This window comes from Centropristis striata, chromosome 9 (assembly GCF_030273125.1).
Source record: "Centropristis striata isolate RG_2023a ecotype Rhode Island chromosome 9, C.striata_1.0, whole genome shotgun sequence".
Taxonomy (NCBI): domain Eukaryota; kingdom Metazoa; phylum Chordata; class Actinopteri; order Perciformes; family Serranidae; genus Centropristis; species Centropristis striata.
In genome coordinates, this window is record NC_081525.1 from 32,201,582 (window position 1) to 32,219,030 (window position 17,449).

The 17,449-nt window shown below is 39.4% G+C and overlaps 2 protein-coding genes across 3 annotated transcripts; both read right to left on the reverse strand.

The window, feature by feature from the left end:
- Positions 1–642: 642 nt before the first annotated feature.
- Positions 643–8,340, reverse strand: clcc1 (chloride channel CLIC-like 1). Of its 2 annotated transcripts, XM_059342083.1 has the most exons (11): positions 7,892–8,340; positions 7,645–7,755; positions 6,682–6,792; positions 6,351–6,572; positions 5,691–5,831; positions 5,503–5,599; positions 4,833–4,930; positions 4,402–4,548; positions 3,718–4,305; positions 3,532–3,597; positions 643–2,073 (listed from the first exon to the last, which is right to left on the reverse strand). In XM_059342083.1, the coding sequence occupies exons 1-11, from the start codon at positions 8,045–8,047 to the stop codon at positions 1,978–1,980; spliced, it is 1,833 nt and encodes a 610-aa protein (XP_059198066.1). In that variant the 5' UTR covers positions 8,048–8,340; the 3' UTR covers positions 643–1,977. The 2 variants fall into 2 exon arrangements, with proteins under 2 accessions (XP_059198066.1, XP_059198067.1); XM_059342084.1 differs by lacking the exon at positions 3,532–3,597.
- Positions 8,341–9,072: 732 nt separating this feature from the next.
- ftsj3 (FtsJ RNA 2'-O-methyltransferase 3) lies at positions 9,073–17,315 on the reverse strand. Its single transcript, XM_059341236.1, has 21 exons — positions 17,124–17,315; positions 16,859–16,964; positions 15,862–15,908; positions 15,612–15,691; positions 14,946–15,045; positions 14,638–14,832; positions 14,419–14,534; positions 14,048–14,152; positions 13,578–13,678; positions 13,398–13,484; positions 13,128–13,295; positions 12,757–12,892; positions 12,067–12,260; positions 11,825–11,939; positions 11,652–11,733; positions 11,400–11,547; positions 11,194–11,291; positions 10,836–10,938; positions 10,099–10,282; positions 9,846–9,940; positions 9,073–9,750 (listed from the first exon to the last, which is right to left on the reverse strand). Exons 1-21 carry the CDS (start codon positions 17,188–17,190, stop codon positions 9,480–9,482), a joined length of 2,598 nt encoding a protein of 865 aa, XP_059197219.1. The 5' UTR covers positions 17,191–17,315; the 3' UTR covers positions 9,073–9,479.
- Between the last annotated feature and the right edge of the window lie 134 nt (positions 17,316–17,449).

Sequence of the window (17,449 nt, forward strand, 5' to 3'; positions counted from 1 at the left end):
CTACAACCCTGTCCAATATGTTGAGTAACATCCCTGACATAATGTAATCCCAGGTCAGATATAACAAACAAAAACATTCCTCCGAGGATGGGGCTTTCACTAACATCTGTTTGGGGATACTTCATCGAAAAGAAATGTGGGTTCATGTCTCCACATCTAATTAACTATTTCTTAATAACTAATCCCTATTTTAATAGAAATTAAACCTGTGATCTGCATCTTCTGTAATGTTACCCCATAGTACAATATGTCAAGCATTAAATAACATCTAATGATAAAACTTCCCATGCAGTTTTTATCCAGGTCAAATGAAACACTCATTGTTGTCTGCTGATTATCTTTGTCTTTGTTTGCACTACTTCCTTCCTGGTATGTTTAGTTTTGATACAATTTTAACTTTGGAGTGAGATTATGTGTATATTTTGGGGTTTTGACTGTCGTATGTAGCGTTATTAGACAACAAAACCTCTTTTGAAGCATTGTGTCCCTGCTGTGTCTTCCTGGTGTTCATAGGGATGTTGTGATGGATGACTGTTGCAAAAGATCACGAGAGAAAAATCTATTCTGCATGAATTCAACAGCAGCACACTCATGATATCTGCTGCAGCTTTGCTCGGAATAAGGTAGATCAACAAAGCCAAACATTTATTGTAACAAACATGTATTTCCCACCACATGGATATATCATCACTTTAAAAAGTTGACTACATTTTAGCAAACAGTTTCCTTTTTACATCCAGCATGAATGCAAGTGCAATATTTACTCTCCTTTTAGCTGTTTCTATCAACTCCTGAGGGGAATATCTGGCTCTTTAGCTGCTGAATGAGCCACTGTGCTCACCAGCTGCACACTAACAGCGTCTGTCTGCCATTTGGAGCTGAGCAGGTTGTGTACAGTGTGCTGAGCTGAACTTTTTTTTCTGCAAAAAAGCTTCCTGCAATAAGAGTAAACCAAAACAGTAATGGTTCCGACCTGACAAGCAAAACACTGAGCTAGAAGATTTACTGGTGCAGCATTAAGTATGGCTTCATATTTAAGTATAAATGCTTTCAGTTTATTTCTTTGGGAGCAGGTTGAGATTTTCAACATCCTTTTGTGTGACAATAAAAAGAAATCTAGCCTCATACAGAAATAATCCATCTCACTCATGAGCCACTAGAAGTGTGTGCTGGTGTCTGTATCTGCTGTTCATCATCATCATCATCATCATCATCATCATCATAATCTGAGTCTGAAGCTCTGCTAAATACTCCTGTCAGGACACAAATACCATTAAATCATTCATAAATGCCTGTTAGGGAGCAACACTGAAGATCGCTTATCTTGCTGGCTAATTAAGTGTCATTGAGCCACTTTAAGACTTTAGATAATTGATTTTGTCGTGTATATCGATTTATGAATTTACAAAATGGGACTGAGCCCAACCATGCTGTCAGAAACCTTTCTGCTTTGGCACCCTTTCGAACCCTCAATATACAAACCATTAATAATCACAAAAAAAATTATTGGAAAAAAAAGCTTTAAAAAATTAAGAAATACTTTTTATGCCTTTTAGATTACAAAATCCCCATTTATATTTCAACACATTATTTGTTACTGTAACAACAGTTCTTTGTCATTACAGTGAAACAGTTTGTAAGACCCTGATTCCTACCCATACGTAGGACACACTCAAACTGTTAACGTATCCTTTTCCTGTTTCCTTGTCACCTGTTTTAGTCTGGCTGCTGTGCAGTAAATTGAACATTTTCATCGACAAATCATCACGAAATAATGAGCAGATTCAGTATTGTTGACTCTGCTCAGGAAAAGGTTCATTCAGCGCTTCATATTCATATTCACATTGGGCTTGTTTAAAAAAGGTCTCTGAGTCTGTTAGTTGGGGATATTTACTCTCCGTGGCACCTCCACTGTAGAGCGAAATGCACCAATTACTGATGAGGTTAATCTTCCAGCTTTGATCGATGTAGAAGCTCCTACTCTACAGATGTCTCCTGAACCGGAACTCCGACAGTTTCTACGGGCGGCCGAGAGACCGCGGCGGTCATGTCTTCTCCTGAGGCCTGCAGGTCCTGCATTGAGAGGGTTTACATTAGAAACATATTACACAAACATGCTTACATTATCAAATAAAATGTCTTATTGCACTAAATAATGCATTGTTAAACCAAATATAATACATATAATACAGGGTCACCCATAAAGTTGGAATAATTTGTTTTCGGACACAATCCTCTGTTGATTGTGGTTTCATTTTCATTTTAATATGTTTGGAAGAGATTGATTTATAAAGTTTTGAGAAGATATACACTTTATCTGTGAATAATAAGTCACATTGTCACAATCATTTAATAAAAAGAGGTAAAAAATATTTTATTCCAAATTTATAGGCGACCGTGTATGTGAGGGATAATGTACAACGAGCAGGTCAAAATAAACCCCTTCACATCGAGGTCCTACATCACAATAATGACATGCTCACTGTACTATTATCCAGCTTATTACACGGCTACTTAATAATAAATAAATAATAATTTAAAACAATATATAAACATATGAACACAAAATATTGATTTAAAAATCCTCAGTCTGCTATTCAGAAGCAACAGATCACAACCCTGTAGTATTCTACAAAGCTATGCAATAGTTACATTTAGAGATATTTAAACTAATAAACATTAACCACTGTACTATTTGTCAAATTAGTATTAATTACATTGATTTAGGAATTAGGAAATATTACTGGCTGGAATCACAAAAATGTCTAAACCGATATTGAGTTTCATTAAACATGAGAAAGATATGTTATTTGCTTGTTTTCTTGTTTATTTTAACAAAATGATAGCATTTTGAGGTAACATTCTAAATATTGGTTATTTACAAAAGTCACATTTATTACCACGACTTGACTAGAGAAAAAACTGTTCTATTTCTGGTTACAGAGAAGAACAATTTGGAGGCTAAAAAAAAATGTAATCAAAATGTTAATTTCAAGAGATTTTATCAAGTTCACACAGCAGTATGCCATAGCATCCCAGTGAAAAACACTGCAATTATAATTAGCATCATTATATTTGAGACTAACTTCAAAGTTGTGTCAAAAAAAATATAGAAAAGCTATAAAATATGTCCACAGATAATCTTGCGAGTTCTATTGACCAATCATGTTTGAGCAGGCTTTGAAGAACACACTGATCGAAATGTAAATCTTGGAATCCATAGGCTATCGTCTGACGTCGATTTAGCAAAAATTGGATGGCAAAGCATGAAAGAGAAAGTAATGCCTGTATATCCGTTAGACAGTTATCTGCTGGCTACACCAGAACCTGAAAAACACTGGGCGGAGGCTAAATCATTGCCAGACTGATAACCAACAGGTTCCAAAACGGATCCACGGGTTACTGGCTCAAAAAATGCACATTCACAAGCACGAGACATGTTTGACATTTACCATCTACACAAAAAGTAAAAACATGAAACATGAACATGTTGTGATGTAGTTGTGATCTAGTTATTTAACATGTATTTACCGCTTTATGCAGCATGTGAATTGTCATCATCCCATCAGTGCATTTGCACAGCTGAAGCATTAAAGCCTAACAAACAGTAGACTTTAAATGTTAAAGCACAATTAAGAAGCACTATTGGATGTCTAAAGTTGGATATTTCAGAGCTAAATTTAATTAGGTTTTCATGCATTTTTAAAAAGAACTCACCTGAACGTCAGTTTGTGAGGGTGGCCGTCCTGCATGCGGAGATATCGGTGCTGCTCCATCTTTGCGGAGTTTATCTTGAGAAAGCTTCTTATTGACTTCCACAGGTTTAGATTTTGATGGAGATAATTTGGAATCAGTGGGTTTAGTTTTTTTTGGTGTTGTGTTTGCAGCAACACTGCTAGCATTCTCTCCTGCTTGCTGCTCTTGTACCTCCTGCTGATTTTCTGAATCTGACTCAGAGGAGAGCCTCTGCTCCGCCTCACGCTGCTGACTATCCATCTCATCCTCGCTGTATGAACGAGGCTCTGCATTGCGGAGCGTCTCCACAACCACCACGGCCGGCTCTTGCCTCGGCCTGTTGTGACGCCTCTGATGAACCTGGTTCCTTTGTAATCTTGCATCATTGTCTCGGTGCCTTGGAGCCTGTTGTGGTGCGTCCCCGCCTGCTAAGTGGTCACGATCCTCGATTTGCTGGAGGCGAGGCTGCGGCTGCTCCAGCTGTGGAGGAGGTGGATCCCTCTGTGGGCGTTGGAAAGGTGCAGCGATGCCGTACCGGAAGGCTGCATGCACACTTCCGTACATGCATACCTGTAAAAGAGATAAACAAAAATACCGTGATTATGAAAAAAAATCTGATTTTATTTAATTGCATGAGCTTCAATGTAATTTCTCCAGCGTACTTACCACAATGGCGAGCACGATAGTGAGGAGAACTGGGAGCTGCAGGGTAAATGGTAGATCTTTGAGCAGGGCTACAAGAAACTCACTGATCCCCTGCCCAATGTGCTTTAGCGGCTCTGTGATGAAAGTTGTGAAGGTAACTGCAATTGCCTAAAAAAAGAGGAATGTTTAGAATATAACTTTGTGTGCTCCATTTTCACACCCATACAGATATTCAGAACTGATTTTTTTTCAGCTCCTGATGCTGAATCGGAACGCATTTATATAATAAGAGTGAAATGCTTCAATTCATTTCTTCAATAAATGCAACACTGTGTCACTTTTATGTTTTGATGTCTTAAAACAAAAGTTAGTAAAAGAGTAACAGCAACCTAATATAGCCTGTATGGGCACTGGAAACTATTAATGATGTCAATGCCATCATAGTGACCTACCTTAGTTGGAGGAACCAACAGAATGGGGTTGACCAAGAGGATTTCATAGTATTTTTTACAAGGGTCGTCTTGAAGAGTCCAAGTGCTCCTGTACCACTCTGCAGAAAATCAATCAAAGACAGTAAAGCTGAGAAGGCAACCAAATAGAGTTCAGTGAAAACATCTTTCATCAAAGGTTTACCATCACTGTCAGTAGTAGAGTCAATTGGTTTGTGATGTTTTTTTCTAAGCTTGGAATTTTTTTTAATTCTCTCTTAGGGGAGTAACTGATGGTTTCTCCAAGTTATGGAGACTATTTATTGTGTATTTTAATAACCTGTCTAAACATTTTTCCACACTAAGAATAAAAGCTCTTTCCTGTTACTACAAGTATAATCTATGTACATGCATCACTTGTTTTTCCCTTCATTGTTCTTCTCTTTTTTTTTCTTAAACAGCCGCAAACCAGTTGCTCTATAGCTCACTTTCTGTTGGTTTGTCCACAAAAAATCCCCCACCCTTTGACGGCCATAACTTTCACCCCAGGCTGCTGAAATAAGGCAGGCCTATCAAGGGGGTCCAGGTCGCAGCTAGTCTATTTACGATTCATTTTGAATTTAATAGAAAGATTGAAGTGGCTACAATTAATCCAGGAGTTTATATATAATCTTCATATTTATAATCAGCTCACCTTTCAAGCTATCACTCCAGTCGATTTTCTTCATTCCAGTGCATTTCTCATAGTCATCTATCTTTGCTAGGTTTCTTTGGTGATCAGCAAAGGCAGTCTGATAAAAAAATGTAAAAAGTATTACAGACTTATTTGTCTGAAAATCAAAAACACTCAATGAAAGCTGAACAAGACCAACAGAACGTCACCTTGTAAAGATAGAGCCAGTTCCAGATAAAACTGATGAAGAAGGAGATGGCAAAGAGTCTCCAGAACTGCACGAACCAGGACACAGTTGACCACAACTCAGTGCATATGATGGCCACGAGGACCAGAACACAGAGCCCTATCTGAAACACAAACACACAGAACAACTGACTGGTTGCATGAGATTGAACAACCACTTGTGACACAAAAGCACACAAAAGAGTCGGACACTTCAGCTGGCTGGATATATTAAAAACTCAACAGTTAAACAGAATTTTTTTTTATTGGAAACATTAGCCATAGCCAAATTAAAGCTTAAGTGAATTTTGAAGGGAAATTTTGAAATACCGCATTGAAGAAAAAGTGAATTAAGAGCACAGATTTGTTGGCCCTGACGTGGAAAAAGTAGTCCTAATTGAAGCACAACTTCCTTTGACTTACTCACAAGTCATTAATGGCTGCCTGCAAGAAAAATAAAGTTTCCTTCAAAAATTCAAGGTAACACCAGGTGAGTAACTTTGGGTGTCAAGTATTCTTTTAAGACACATACAAAAAAGATTTCAGAGCACACTACGATTTTTAAAACTATTTTTTAGGTCGCACATGACTGAAGTATCTTGAAGCCTCATAAACAAAGATTTCAGATGAATAAATGAGCTTACTTTAAATACTGTGTCAAGCTCCACGCCAAAGGAGTCTTCAAAACGCCACTTCCAGGCCTCGTAGTCATGCGGTCTGAGATCTACCAGAATCTGACTGATGGCAGTGTCCAGAGCTCCTGTTCTCCAGCTGTCTTCACCCTCCAGAAGTGCCTGAATCTCTGTCATGGATTGTGTGGACAGTTTGATTTTGGCATCATAGAAGACGTCTGTGGAGTCACTTGGCTGGGGACAAAAGGGGACAGGTAGGCCATATGATGATTGCAAGAAATACTCTTTTATATGCATTTTTGATGAGTATTCACCACATAATACATGTGAGATGACAACGTACCAAACCAGCTCTCTGGATTTCCTTCAGGAGTCTGGTGAGGAATCGCTTGAACACTGGATTGCATGATGGCTGCTGTAAGGTGGCCGTGATTTTCTTCTTCAGTTCTTCAATCTAAGGAACGCACAGCACAATAATATGTGATGCCTGACTGATTCAATGGAGGCAGGTTGTCTAATGTCTCATTCCCATGTAGAGATTCAGTGTCTTGCTAAAGGATGACCAGAAGGACAGTTTTTCATTTTCAAGAGGATGTGAACTTGTACTTTCTTGCTGAAAGATGAAGAATTTTGATCTCCAGATAAATTTTATTGTTTTTTTAATTTTTGCCATTTTGTGAAATGTTGTCATTTTTTCTAGTTCTCAAACAGAAAAATGTCTTCCATAGGGTGGTAAATGTTTGCAGTGAAAATCACCGAAACACTGTAAAATAATGTTATAAAAAAACAAATACTGTTTTAATCTTATTCATAATTTTACCTTTTATGCTTTATCTGATGTTTCTTGACTGATTGACTATTGAATTCTCTTTATAACTTTCTGATTACTATGTGAATCTGAGAATAATTAAATATGTAATTCTCTTATGTTGTTGTTTTTTTTACCATTGTTGTTTTTTTCTCCCCTTTATACTCTTTTCTTTTTATTACCTGCAAACCAGTTGTTCTATAGCTTTTCACCCTAGAAGGTTGAAATTTAGCATGGTAGCAAGCGGTTCATGACCACAGCTCGTGCAAATTTATGCTTGACTTTAAATTAAAGATTGAATTCATCCAGGACTTGTGAATTGACTTTATATCTTAGCGATTACTATTTGAATTTGACCGTCATTAAAGATGTAGAGGATTGCCATTATCTGCAGAGAACAATGTGTGTTGTGGTATAACTAGCTTCTACATACTCTGAATTCCTGTAATATGTTTGTTCAGAAGAACTAACAAATGCTAATGCCCTATAACCACCAACCTGTCTCTGCTGGTCTGCTACTTGCATGCTACAGGACGTCTGCTCCACCTGGTTGGGGTCCTGGTACTCTCTTCTCTTGGTTGGCACTTTGTCATAATGTTGGGTTGCTGGCTGCAAGTCACACACACACACACACACACACACACACACACACACACACGTCAAAACAGAGATATGAACAAAGCTTCAGAGCATTCAGGGCTACTTTAGCAAATCTAACTTAGTCAGTGTATCCAACTTCACCAACCTCTGTCGGTTTCCTCATCGTTTTGGTGCTTGCATCATAGTTGAGCATATCATAAGGGTCTATCCAGTCGTTGTCCTCCTCCTGACCGGTGGCAGCCAGAGACAGGCTACATACCAGGACTATGAGGAGCATCCTGGCGGAGAGAGGAGGGTACATCCCCGACTAACTGTCCAGATAGCCAGCCAGCTAACATGCAGCAAGACTTTCAGGATAGTCAAAGCAAGTACAGGTGCCTAGCTAACTTCAATTCAAATAAAGTTAAGTGAAAAACGCCAACTCAACAAGCTAATAGTAGCTAACTACTAACTAACTTCAAACCCACAGACACAAACTTTGCTTTAGAAACACTTTACGTGTAGGCTACGATAACACGCTAAATATGAAATATTTTCCACTGTAAATAACACAAACACATCCGCATATTGTGACAATCACAAGTTACGGCACAACCAAACGCTTTACGACACGACCCTGACGCACGCAACGTATGTGCATCGCAAAGGATCAAGGGTAATATAGTTGTTTTGTTTTTTAACAGAAATTGCCACCGATAGGCAGTTCTTGCTTTACAGTACAACCGATAAAAAATAATAATAATAATTTAAAAAAAGAATATATATATAATTTATTCATTATATATATTATCATTTTTTATCAATATTTTTTTTTCTAGTCGCTGAAATATAAAATTCAGTTTTTCTATTTTTTTGTTCTATTATGGACGAATACAGTTCTCTGCTTTATTGTAGAATATCTGAAATAACTGACCAGCAAGGCTTCAGAAAAAATATCCTTTATGATTTTTTAAAGGATTACTGTTGCCATTATAGGCACTCAAGGTGAGCCATGCCATGGCCAGTGATAGTAACAAACTATATGCTGTTTTGAACATTAATATAGCAGTAAACAATTATTTGCTATGTAAAGATATAGCTGAGAAGATAGAGGAATCACACTGTACATTAAAATGTTTATCATGATACTTGAATTAATTCTGATACTCGATACACTGCCAGATAATGTGATATGTTACAACACAAAAGCAGAGAATGAAGTCACTCTCCGTGTATGTTGTAATACCAGCTTCTGTTCTTTTCCAGATATAGAATGATCATGAATGATCAAAATAATCTAAGGTTTTTAAAAACAAACCCATACCCCCCCCAATCACAGGAACGCTATTTAGGATTCAACAAAAGTTTTATTGCAAAAATGTTTATATAATATTTACATTATTAGCAACATCACCGGAGAACACATTTGTTGTTATTTTGAGCTAGATTTTCTGACATTTACAGTTCAGTGAAACCACTCCGTTCACAGAGTTCAAGACAGTCATCTTCAGAAAGACATGTACAGAACAGCTGCATTTAAATAACCACGGAACATATCTGAAGGCATTTCAGTGACGTCAGCAAGGGATGATAAAAAGAGGGCTCCCATGTAAATGACCAAAACTCATTTTGGCCTCTGTACATGATACAAGAGCTCAAACCGTGGCAGGCTCCATAAATGCTCACCTGCAACATGAGAGCAGGCAATATTTAATTATTAGAAAGGCGACACTGTGAGTGCTACGGGTTCAAATCTATCTTCCTTTACGCCCTTTACCACCCTTCATCCCTCCTCTGCCACCCTTTGCCGGCCCTCCTCTTCCTTTGCCGCCTTTTCCTTTTCCTCCCTTAGAGTGTTGTTCTTTCCTCTGCATGCCCCGCATGTCTTTCTTCATGCGACCGTCCACCACTTTGAAGGCTCCCTTGATGCCGGCGGGCCGTCTCACCTTCTTGCCTGCTCCCTTTTTGCTCACTACGTATGTTACTTCTCTCTTCTCCTTCCCCAGGCCTGCTTTCTTGTAGATACTGACAGAATAACAAAATTATAAAATGATGTTCAGTATCACATTCAGTATGAAGCAAAGCTAGAATTTCATCGAGTCTTTTTCTTGACGTCATACCTCTTCAGCTGAGCCATCTTCTCCCTCTCAGAGATGTCCACTGTGTTGACAACTGCCTCTGCTTTCTTCTTAGCCTGCTCCATCTTCTTCAGCATCTGGAAACATCACAGAGAAAATAACAACTTAGGAGATCTGGGTCTAGACAGATCTCGCAGATGTAATGACGTCAATCATGATCCAGTTAAAAGCCTCTTTTTCATCTTGAACTTTTAACACCAACAGTCCCATTGTTGTACTTTCTCCCCCAGCTTACCCTCCTCTTCTTCCTGGCTTTGGCCTCAGCAACTCGTTTGATGGGTCGGGCATCGATCTCCTTCCATTTTTGTTTGTACTCCTCCACCATCTCCTTTGTGACTGGCACCGGTTTCTTTCGGTGTTTCTGTTCGTCGGTTAGGAACCACTCTGGTAACTCCCACTGCTCGTCAGAGCTCGCAAACCTGCAGGAGAACACAATCACAATTAGTAACTCGTTTTACAGTGTAATAATGCAAGTACGGTGAAGGATGATGTAGACATCGGCATTACTGCAACCGCAACTTGGTCGCTGATTTGAAATCACATTATTTTCATATAAATTCATATAATTCAAATTCATATACATTTAAAAACAAAAAGTTCATAAATATACAGTATATTTTAATTGCTGCACATAACATGTGGTGCATGAGAGTTTTACGACAGCAGGACTTTGTATACAGGATTGAGTTAAAATCAACTACAGTGCTCATGTTCATCGTAACGAATGTCACCCAGAGTGACTGTGTGGCTCATTTATGTGTTTTTAAGAATTTCATCAGGCTTTGGCAAAACAGCCAGTACTTGTAGGTCAAACCAACACACTGTTGATTTTGATTGTTCTATTGAATTGGTTGTCACCAAGAAAATATAGAATATCACCAGCTTTAAACTATATTTGGGAGACCATTTGAACTGGTTGGAGAGTGTGCACACATTGAAATACAACACACTCAAACACACACACACACACACCTGTGGAAGGAGCCGTCCACCAGGTCCCTGGCTCTCTTCTTAGATGTAGCAATCTGGCAGCCCAGGGCCAAACCCTCTGCATCCAGGATCCTGGCCTTCTTACCTGAGCAGCACAGAAACCACAGTTACACAAAAACACTAAGGTGAACTTCTCACTGGCTGCTTGTAAAAGCACTGAGAGGTTTTCTAAGTTTGTTAATGCTTTTGAGTTCATTTTGATGACATATTATTACTCCAACTTTTAAAAAACACATACAGGATGCTCCGTTTGTCTTGTGTCAGCACTTCCTAAAAGTTAGGATTTGTGTAGGTCCAGGTCACCAGCTAATCTGACAGATAAAAGGTTTCTGATACTCACTGGTGCTTTCTACAGGAACAACCTTGAAGTCATCGCCATTGGCATCTCCTGACATCCCACCAGCCCCTTTAACGGCCTGCTTCATCTTGGTGATTTCTCTGGAACAAGCGAAAATATTTATTTGTTAACAGCGTGAATCCAGTTGGATGCATCAAATAACCTTTTGAACAGAAAACAGCACAGACAGCCAGTAAATGAGTCTTTACTTCTCATCGTCGCTGCTGTCATCCGAGTCGCTGTCACTCTCTTCAGCTTCCTTTGAAGGTCCCGCCTCTTCCTCCTCCGGTGGAGCAGCCTTCTCCACCACCACCACCTCCTCCTCCTCCTCTTCAGCTTTCCTCTTCTTGCCTTTCACTAAAAGACATCCAAATTGTCATCATTTCATCAGATTTAGGTAAACTCTTCTCCTTCAAAAAGTGATATTTTTAACCAGTTTAATGTCCGTTTCTTCTCCTAACCTGTTTGTCTGTTCTGAAGCCACTCGGTCTGCTGCAGTTCGCTCTCTGCGTCTCCTTCCAGGTTGATCTCAGAGAAGATCCCCTACAGAGCAAAAGGACAGCAGCGGTGTATAACATCAGTCTGTGTAACTGAGAACATGAACATTATATTAAGGGAACACAACTGGACAAACCTTGCTGAACCACAGGTTGGTCTCTCGTTCCTTCTTCTCATCCTTTCCCTCCAGTTCCACCAGCAGGCCACTATCCTGCCCTTCATCCTCCTCCTCTTCCTCAGCGAACTTTACTCTGGAGAACAGAATTAAGCAAAAATCAAAACTATGTTATACTGTATGGCATATTAAGTGTTTTCTATAAGAGCAGAAAAGCATTTTAAAGCTTGGAAATTAATTTCATGCAGTGTTACTTCACTTACTTCTTCTTTGGCGCTTTCTTTTCAAGCGCTTTCTGTCTCTGCTCCACCTCTTCCATGTCGTCGTCGTCTAAATCAGAGGCCAGAGAAATTTCATCTGCTTCGTCCTCCTCTTCCTCAGACAGATGGAGGTCATCGTCTTCTTCTACCAGGGTGTCCGCCAGCTGCATGTCCCCCTTTGATATATCAGCCAGAGCCTGAGGGAGAGACGTGAATCCCAACATGAAAACAGCAATGGGGACATTAGGATAAAGTGACGAAAACGTTATTTGTTCAGCTCCTCCCAACATTAAAATCTCTAAATGGCCACTGGACTACTGGCAGGAGACATTAGAAATGAAGTTCCCCACTAAAGGACTAAAGCCCACTGAATTTTGTGACATAAATGGAAAGATGCACACATCTACATTCATTTTTGTCTCGTCTTTTGATTTATTTAAGACCATCTTTTTGATTGTATGTTTCTTTTTTTAGTATTATTACTATGTCCGGTTCAGTTTTTAATGTGAATAATGTGTCAGTGAATATATATTATATAGTTTGAACCACTTAAAAATAGCTAAAACAACAAAGTTATATCAACAACGTTAAGTGAAAAAATAATTAAGTCTACATGGAGAGAATTGCCAAACAAACACAAGACTGAGGTTTGCATTTGCGTGTGTGTGTGTGTGTGTGTGTGTGCATCTTCACCTTTTGCTTCTTGATGGTGCTGAGCGAGAACATGGATGAGTCGCTGGAATCTGCGATGGAGACGCCAGGCAGGTCCATCTTCAGCTCCACCCTCTCCCTCTGCTTCCTCCGCTCCTTCAGCAGCTTCCTCTTCTTCCTGATGGAGCATGAAAGTCACACAAACTCTGTTCACTTCAGAAATCTAAAAACCACATGTAACAATTTCATACATTTCCACTAGAAACCACATCAAGGGGCAAGAGCTTAACAGGATGATAAAGAGGTCTATCAAAGGGTCTGTAGCATCTTAGTACAAGAAAACATTTGCAGAAAATTACAGAAAGAATTTAAATCCTGTGTAGAAACGAAAACGGTCATCATGGACAACTTACCGTTTGAGATCAGCCACCTCCTCAGCTTTCAGTTCTGCCAACTTCTTATCCATTTCTTCCTCCTCTTTCTCGTCGTCATCTTCCTCGTTCTCCTCCTCCACCTCCTCCTTCTTCTTCTTCTTGTCTGGTTCTTCATCTGAATCACCCTTTTCTTCATCAGAACTTAAGCTAAAAACAAAGCAAAGAGGATTTTTTTTACTCTGCAATGACACACTCTGGCTCATGATAATATATTGCCGTCTTTTCATAAATGTGATATAAAGACTTTACTTGATATCTGGGTCACACGGTTTGGCCTCTGACTTCAGTTTTTTGGTCAGGAACCTCCTCAGCTTGGACCTCCAGTTCAGCAGCAAACTGCAGGAAATAAGAACATTTACCAGTTATTGAATCACGAACACTTCTCTATTTCTTGGGGGGGAGAAAAGCAGCTTTGAAAGACAGACTTACCGGAGCTCTTTGCGTCCCAACACTTTAATGTCACGACAACACTCCTTTATCTCATTACTGGTGGCCGGGTGAGACTGCAGGTCTGCATCATCAAAGGTGATCTGAATGATAAAGACAGTGTGAGAAAGGAAACACAGGAAGGCTATTTCTTAGCTTTTTTTAATCCTCTTCTCTCAAAAGGAGGTCAGTAGGTTTAAATTGTATACAGTATAATTTAATTTCCAATAAACTGGGTCCAAAAAAGGTTTTTAGGTGGATGCTCTGGATATATCGGTGCTTATTTGCAGACTCAGGGCTAAGACTAAGACTTGAAGAGATGCTCCTGAGGACGAGGGAGAAGCAGAGAGCTCACTTGCATCTTTCCTCTACAGCTGCAATTTATATCCAACTAGATTTTTTACGAAATTGCAGAAAATGTGCACATCTCCAGCATCCACCTTTGACAAGTTTCACTATTACAGAGATCTTACCGCGCTGGCTTTGTTTAGGAAGTCGATGGCGTTGTCAGCTTTTAGGAAAGATGTCACTGTGAAACTGTGGTAGAGTGTCAGATCGCCCTCATTGTATCCCTCCGCCTGGAACAAAAAGAGCCACGGCTTTGTCAGTAAAGAATGCAATATTCGGAGTCAAATTTTGGGCTGTTTATTCTAAAGTAAACCTTAAAGTACTTGTAGGCAAAAACTTCATAACAGTATAGAAAATCATGTTTTCACAGCTATTCAGGTAATTACAAGAAAATCACAGGAATGTCAGTTCTTAGTTCTTGTGACAAAATAGTTGAATTGAATCTGATCTGTTAACCATAATCATCTAGTTTCCTATCATATTGTATCATACATGCCTTTGGCTTCTTGACAGGAATGAGATCCCGCACAGTTTTGGCCTGGACCTCCACCTCTTTGAACGCATGTTTGGGGTCGAAGAACTTACTGTCGATTTTATCTGGAGCCAGAAAACCTGGTGAGGAAAAGACACATTTGGTTCATGTGTAATCTGCAGAAGTGGTTAAGAAATAAGTTTTTCATCCCGTCACAGACTGTAATGCGCAGCTGCCACTGACCCTGACAGATGACAAAGATCTCAGCAGACTCATTCCTAGACGCCTGCGGCTTGGTGGCCTGCACCTTTTTGAAGAACTGCTGGAAGATCCAGAGCAGCGGCTGGTAGTCTTTGGAGCGGAAGACCTTGGTGACAAAAGTGCCGCCTTTTGTCAGAAAGTCGCAGGCCAACTTCAAAGCCATGAGGGTCAAATGAGCTGAAGGTGAAGCAGAAAACAAAGTGAGATTCTGGGACATTAAGTTCAAATACGATCCGATATGCTAAAGGAAACGAAGGTAAGACATTTTCAATTACTGTAGTGTTACCTACCCTGTGAAAAGGCATCATGTTGCCAGTTGGCACCCACATTCGGGGCTCCGTCGTTTAACACGACATCAACCTTCCAAGTTTGCAGTTCCTTCCGTAAAGCCTGTTTATGTGACAGAGAGCATCTCATTTAAATAATCCACATTTAGCATTTCTACACCTTTTCATGTCAAATCCAATCACTTTTCAAGTGTTTCCAGCACCTCACAGCTGTGGTAAATTACATAAGTATATACAGTACATACAGTGTGTATATAAAATACAGATTTTTTTCATTTCATTACATTAAATTAGATGTAATTGTGAAATTGTTTTATTAGAGCATTCTACAGATGGGAGACAAATTAAATGAAAACAAGTGTCATATTTCAAAATGTGTCACATTGACTTTTAGGAAAATTTACTTGCAGACACATTTCAAACCTTAAAAAGGCCACATTAGAATTAGAACCAGTGTTTAGGGATTTCCTGCACCCTGAGGAACCCTTCACGTTAGGAACTATCCTCTTGTTTAGGGAAATCTGATGCTCAGTAAACAGTGCAGCTGTCCTTCTTTATCAGTGTTGTTTTTTTTCAGGGCTTCTAATTGTGTTATTCTATAAATGCAGCCAAGACACTGATGGGAATTATTCTTCAATGATGCACTAAACTCTGCAGCAGCTTCCTCACCTGTCTGCATTTGTCAGTGGTGATGTCTTCTTGCAGCGCCACCACATTGGGGATGGGCTTGATGGGCACCAGGTCAACACCTGAGGAGAAGAAGCACTTTTCAAAAACCTTTTTCACAGTATCTCACTAATGAAAATTAGACTACAATTGAAAAACTGAAACCGAGCAAAGACCATAAAATGTTTTATTAAAAGCCTAAGGAGAGGCTGAATATTGTATCATGAGATAATATTGAAGGCAGCACACTCACCAATGATGAGACTGGATACAGGCATGAACTTGGACGCCACCTGCAACCTGCAAGGAGGTTTTGAACCATGAGTGACTTCTTTGTGCTAACAACATCTGTCTCCTTCAGCAGAGCATACAAACCCATAGCCTGTGCCCTCCTCCACACTCCATACATTACTCCAAGATATGGACACATTGCATTCCTTCATAAACCCTTCAAGTTTATCTGTTATTTAGGAGCAGGCTGAATCTTTAAAGGTATTTACATGATCCAACATATGAATACTGTCTGCTCAGTATGATAAAATATTAAATTTAAACTTTATTTTTGTCAAATTTTGTCCCAGGCAAACATGCAGACAGAAAGGAGACATCTGTGAGGTCACAAAAAAAACCTTGAAGACACAGCCCACTCCTGAAGGCTATACAAACACACTTTGTAATGAGTTGTAAGGTAACAACAAAGGATATCACAATTTTAAATGTTGATACAATACAAATGGTAGTACAGGTTGAGTAGCAGTTGGCTTTGTTGCCCGTTTAAACTGAGGCTGCATTGGTTTTAAATCTGTAGATATGTAATTATTTACAACCTTAGTTATTTAGATAGCATCCAATGTATATGTTTAATCGTTTTAAACGTGTGGTATTGTAATAGAATTGAAGTTCTAATATTGTAACCACCAATACTAACAAGAAGCACAATAGACACACAAATATCCCATATAGAACTTGTGTATAGACTAAGAATTTCTCAGTCTGGGAATACTAGAATTTACTGCTTCTACCATGCTGCAAGTTTCATAATGGATACAAATATGTGGGTTGAACTATCACACCATAAAGAGATTTTCTGATTGTTTACTTGTTTGGCAGGATTGAATAAACCAGTATCCCCACACGAGATTGAGTTTGTGTCTCTGTGTCTCTACAGTTTGGGTCTCCCTGCTTTAACCCCTCGACATGTTTTCTGGACAAATAATTAGCGTCTGTTGGTGTGTTGACAGGCAGCTCACCATCCTCCAGGAGCCGCACACAGGTCCACCAGAGCTCTGGCTTTCTGTAGAAACTGAAATTTACGGTTCAGCTGGATAAGTTTGAAGGATGAACGAGAGCGATAGCCTGAAAAAGACCAAACACGATGTTATCAGACAGCTGACACTCTGAAATGCCCAACCAGCACACATGTATTAATGGTTAGCGAGTTAGCTGCTAATGCTAATATCTACTTCAATGCCTACAGTCTCGAGTTTGCTATCTTTTCTAGGAGTAGTAGCTTACCTGTCTCTTTGGCCAGATGGTAGAATTTATCCTTTCTGGTTTTTCCAACTTTGAGTTTCTTCCCCATCTTTGTTGCTGTATTTTTAGACTTTACTTCAATGCAGAAATATCACACTTAAAGCACTCAATCTTCCATGAAAACAACACGTGTGGCTGACCCGGCGCAGACGTTCAACGTCACAAAGTACGTCATTCATTCTTCTTCTTCTGATTGGTTGTTGATGGGACGTTGCTGCCACCTGCTGTCTGTACTGTAGAATGCAAACCACAAGTCTGGTCCCTACCCCAAACGTTTATTTTAACTAATGTAACTAAGAAAGTGTCAT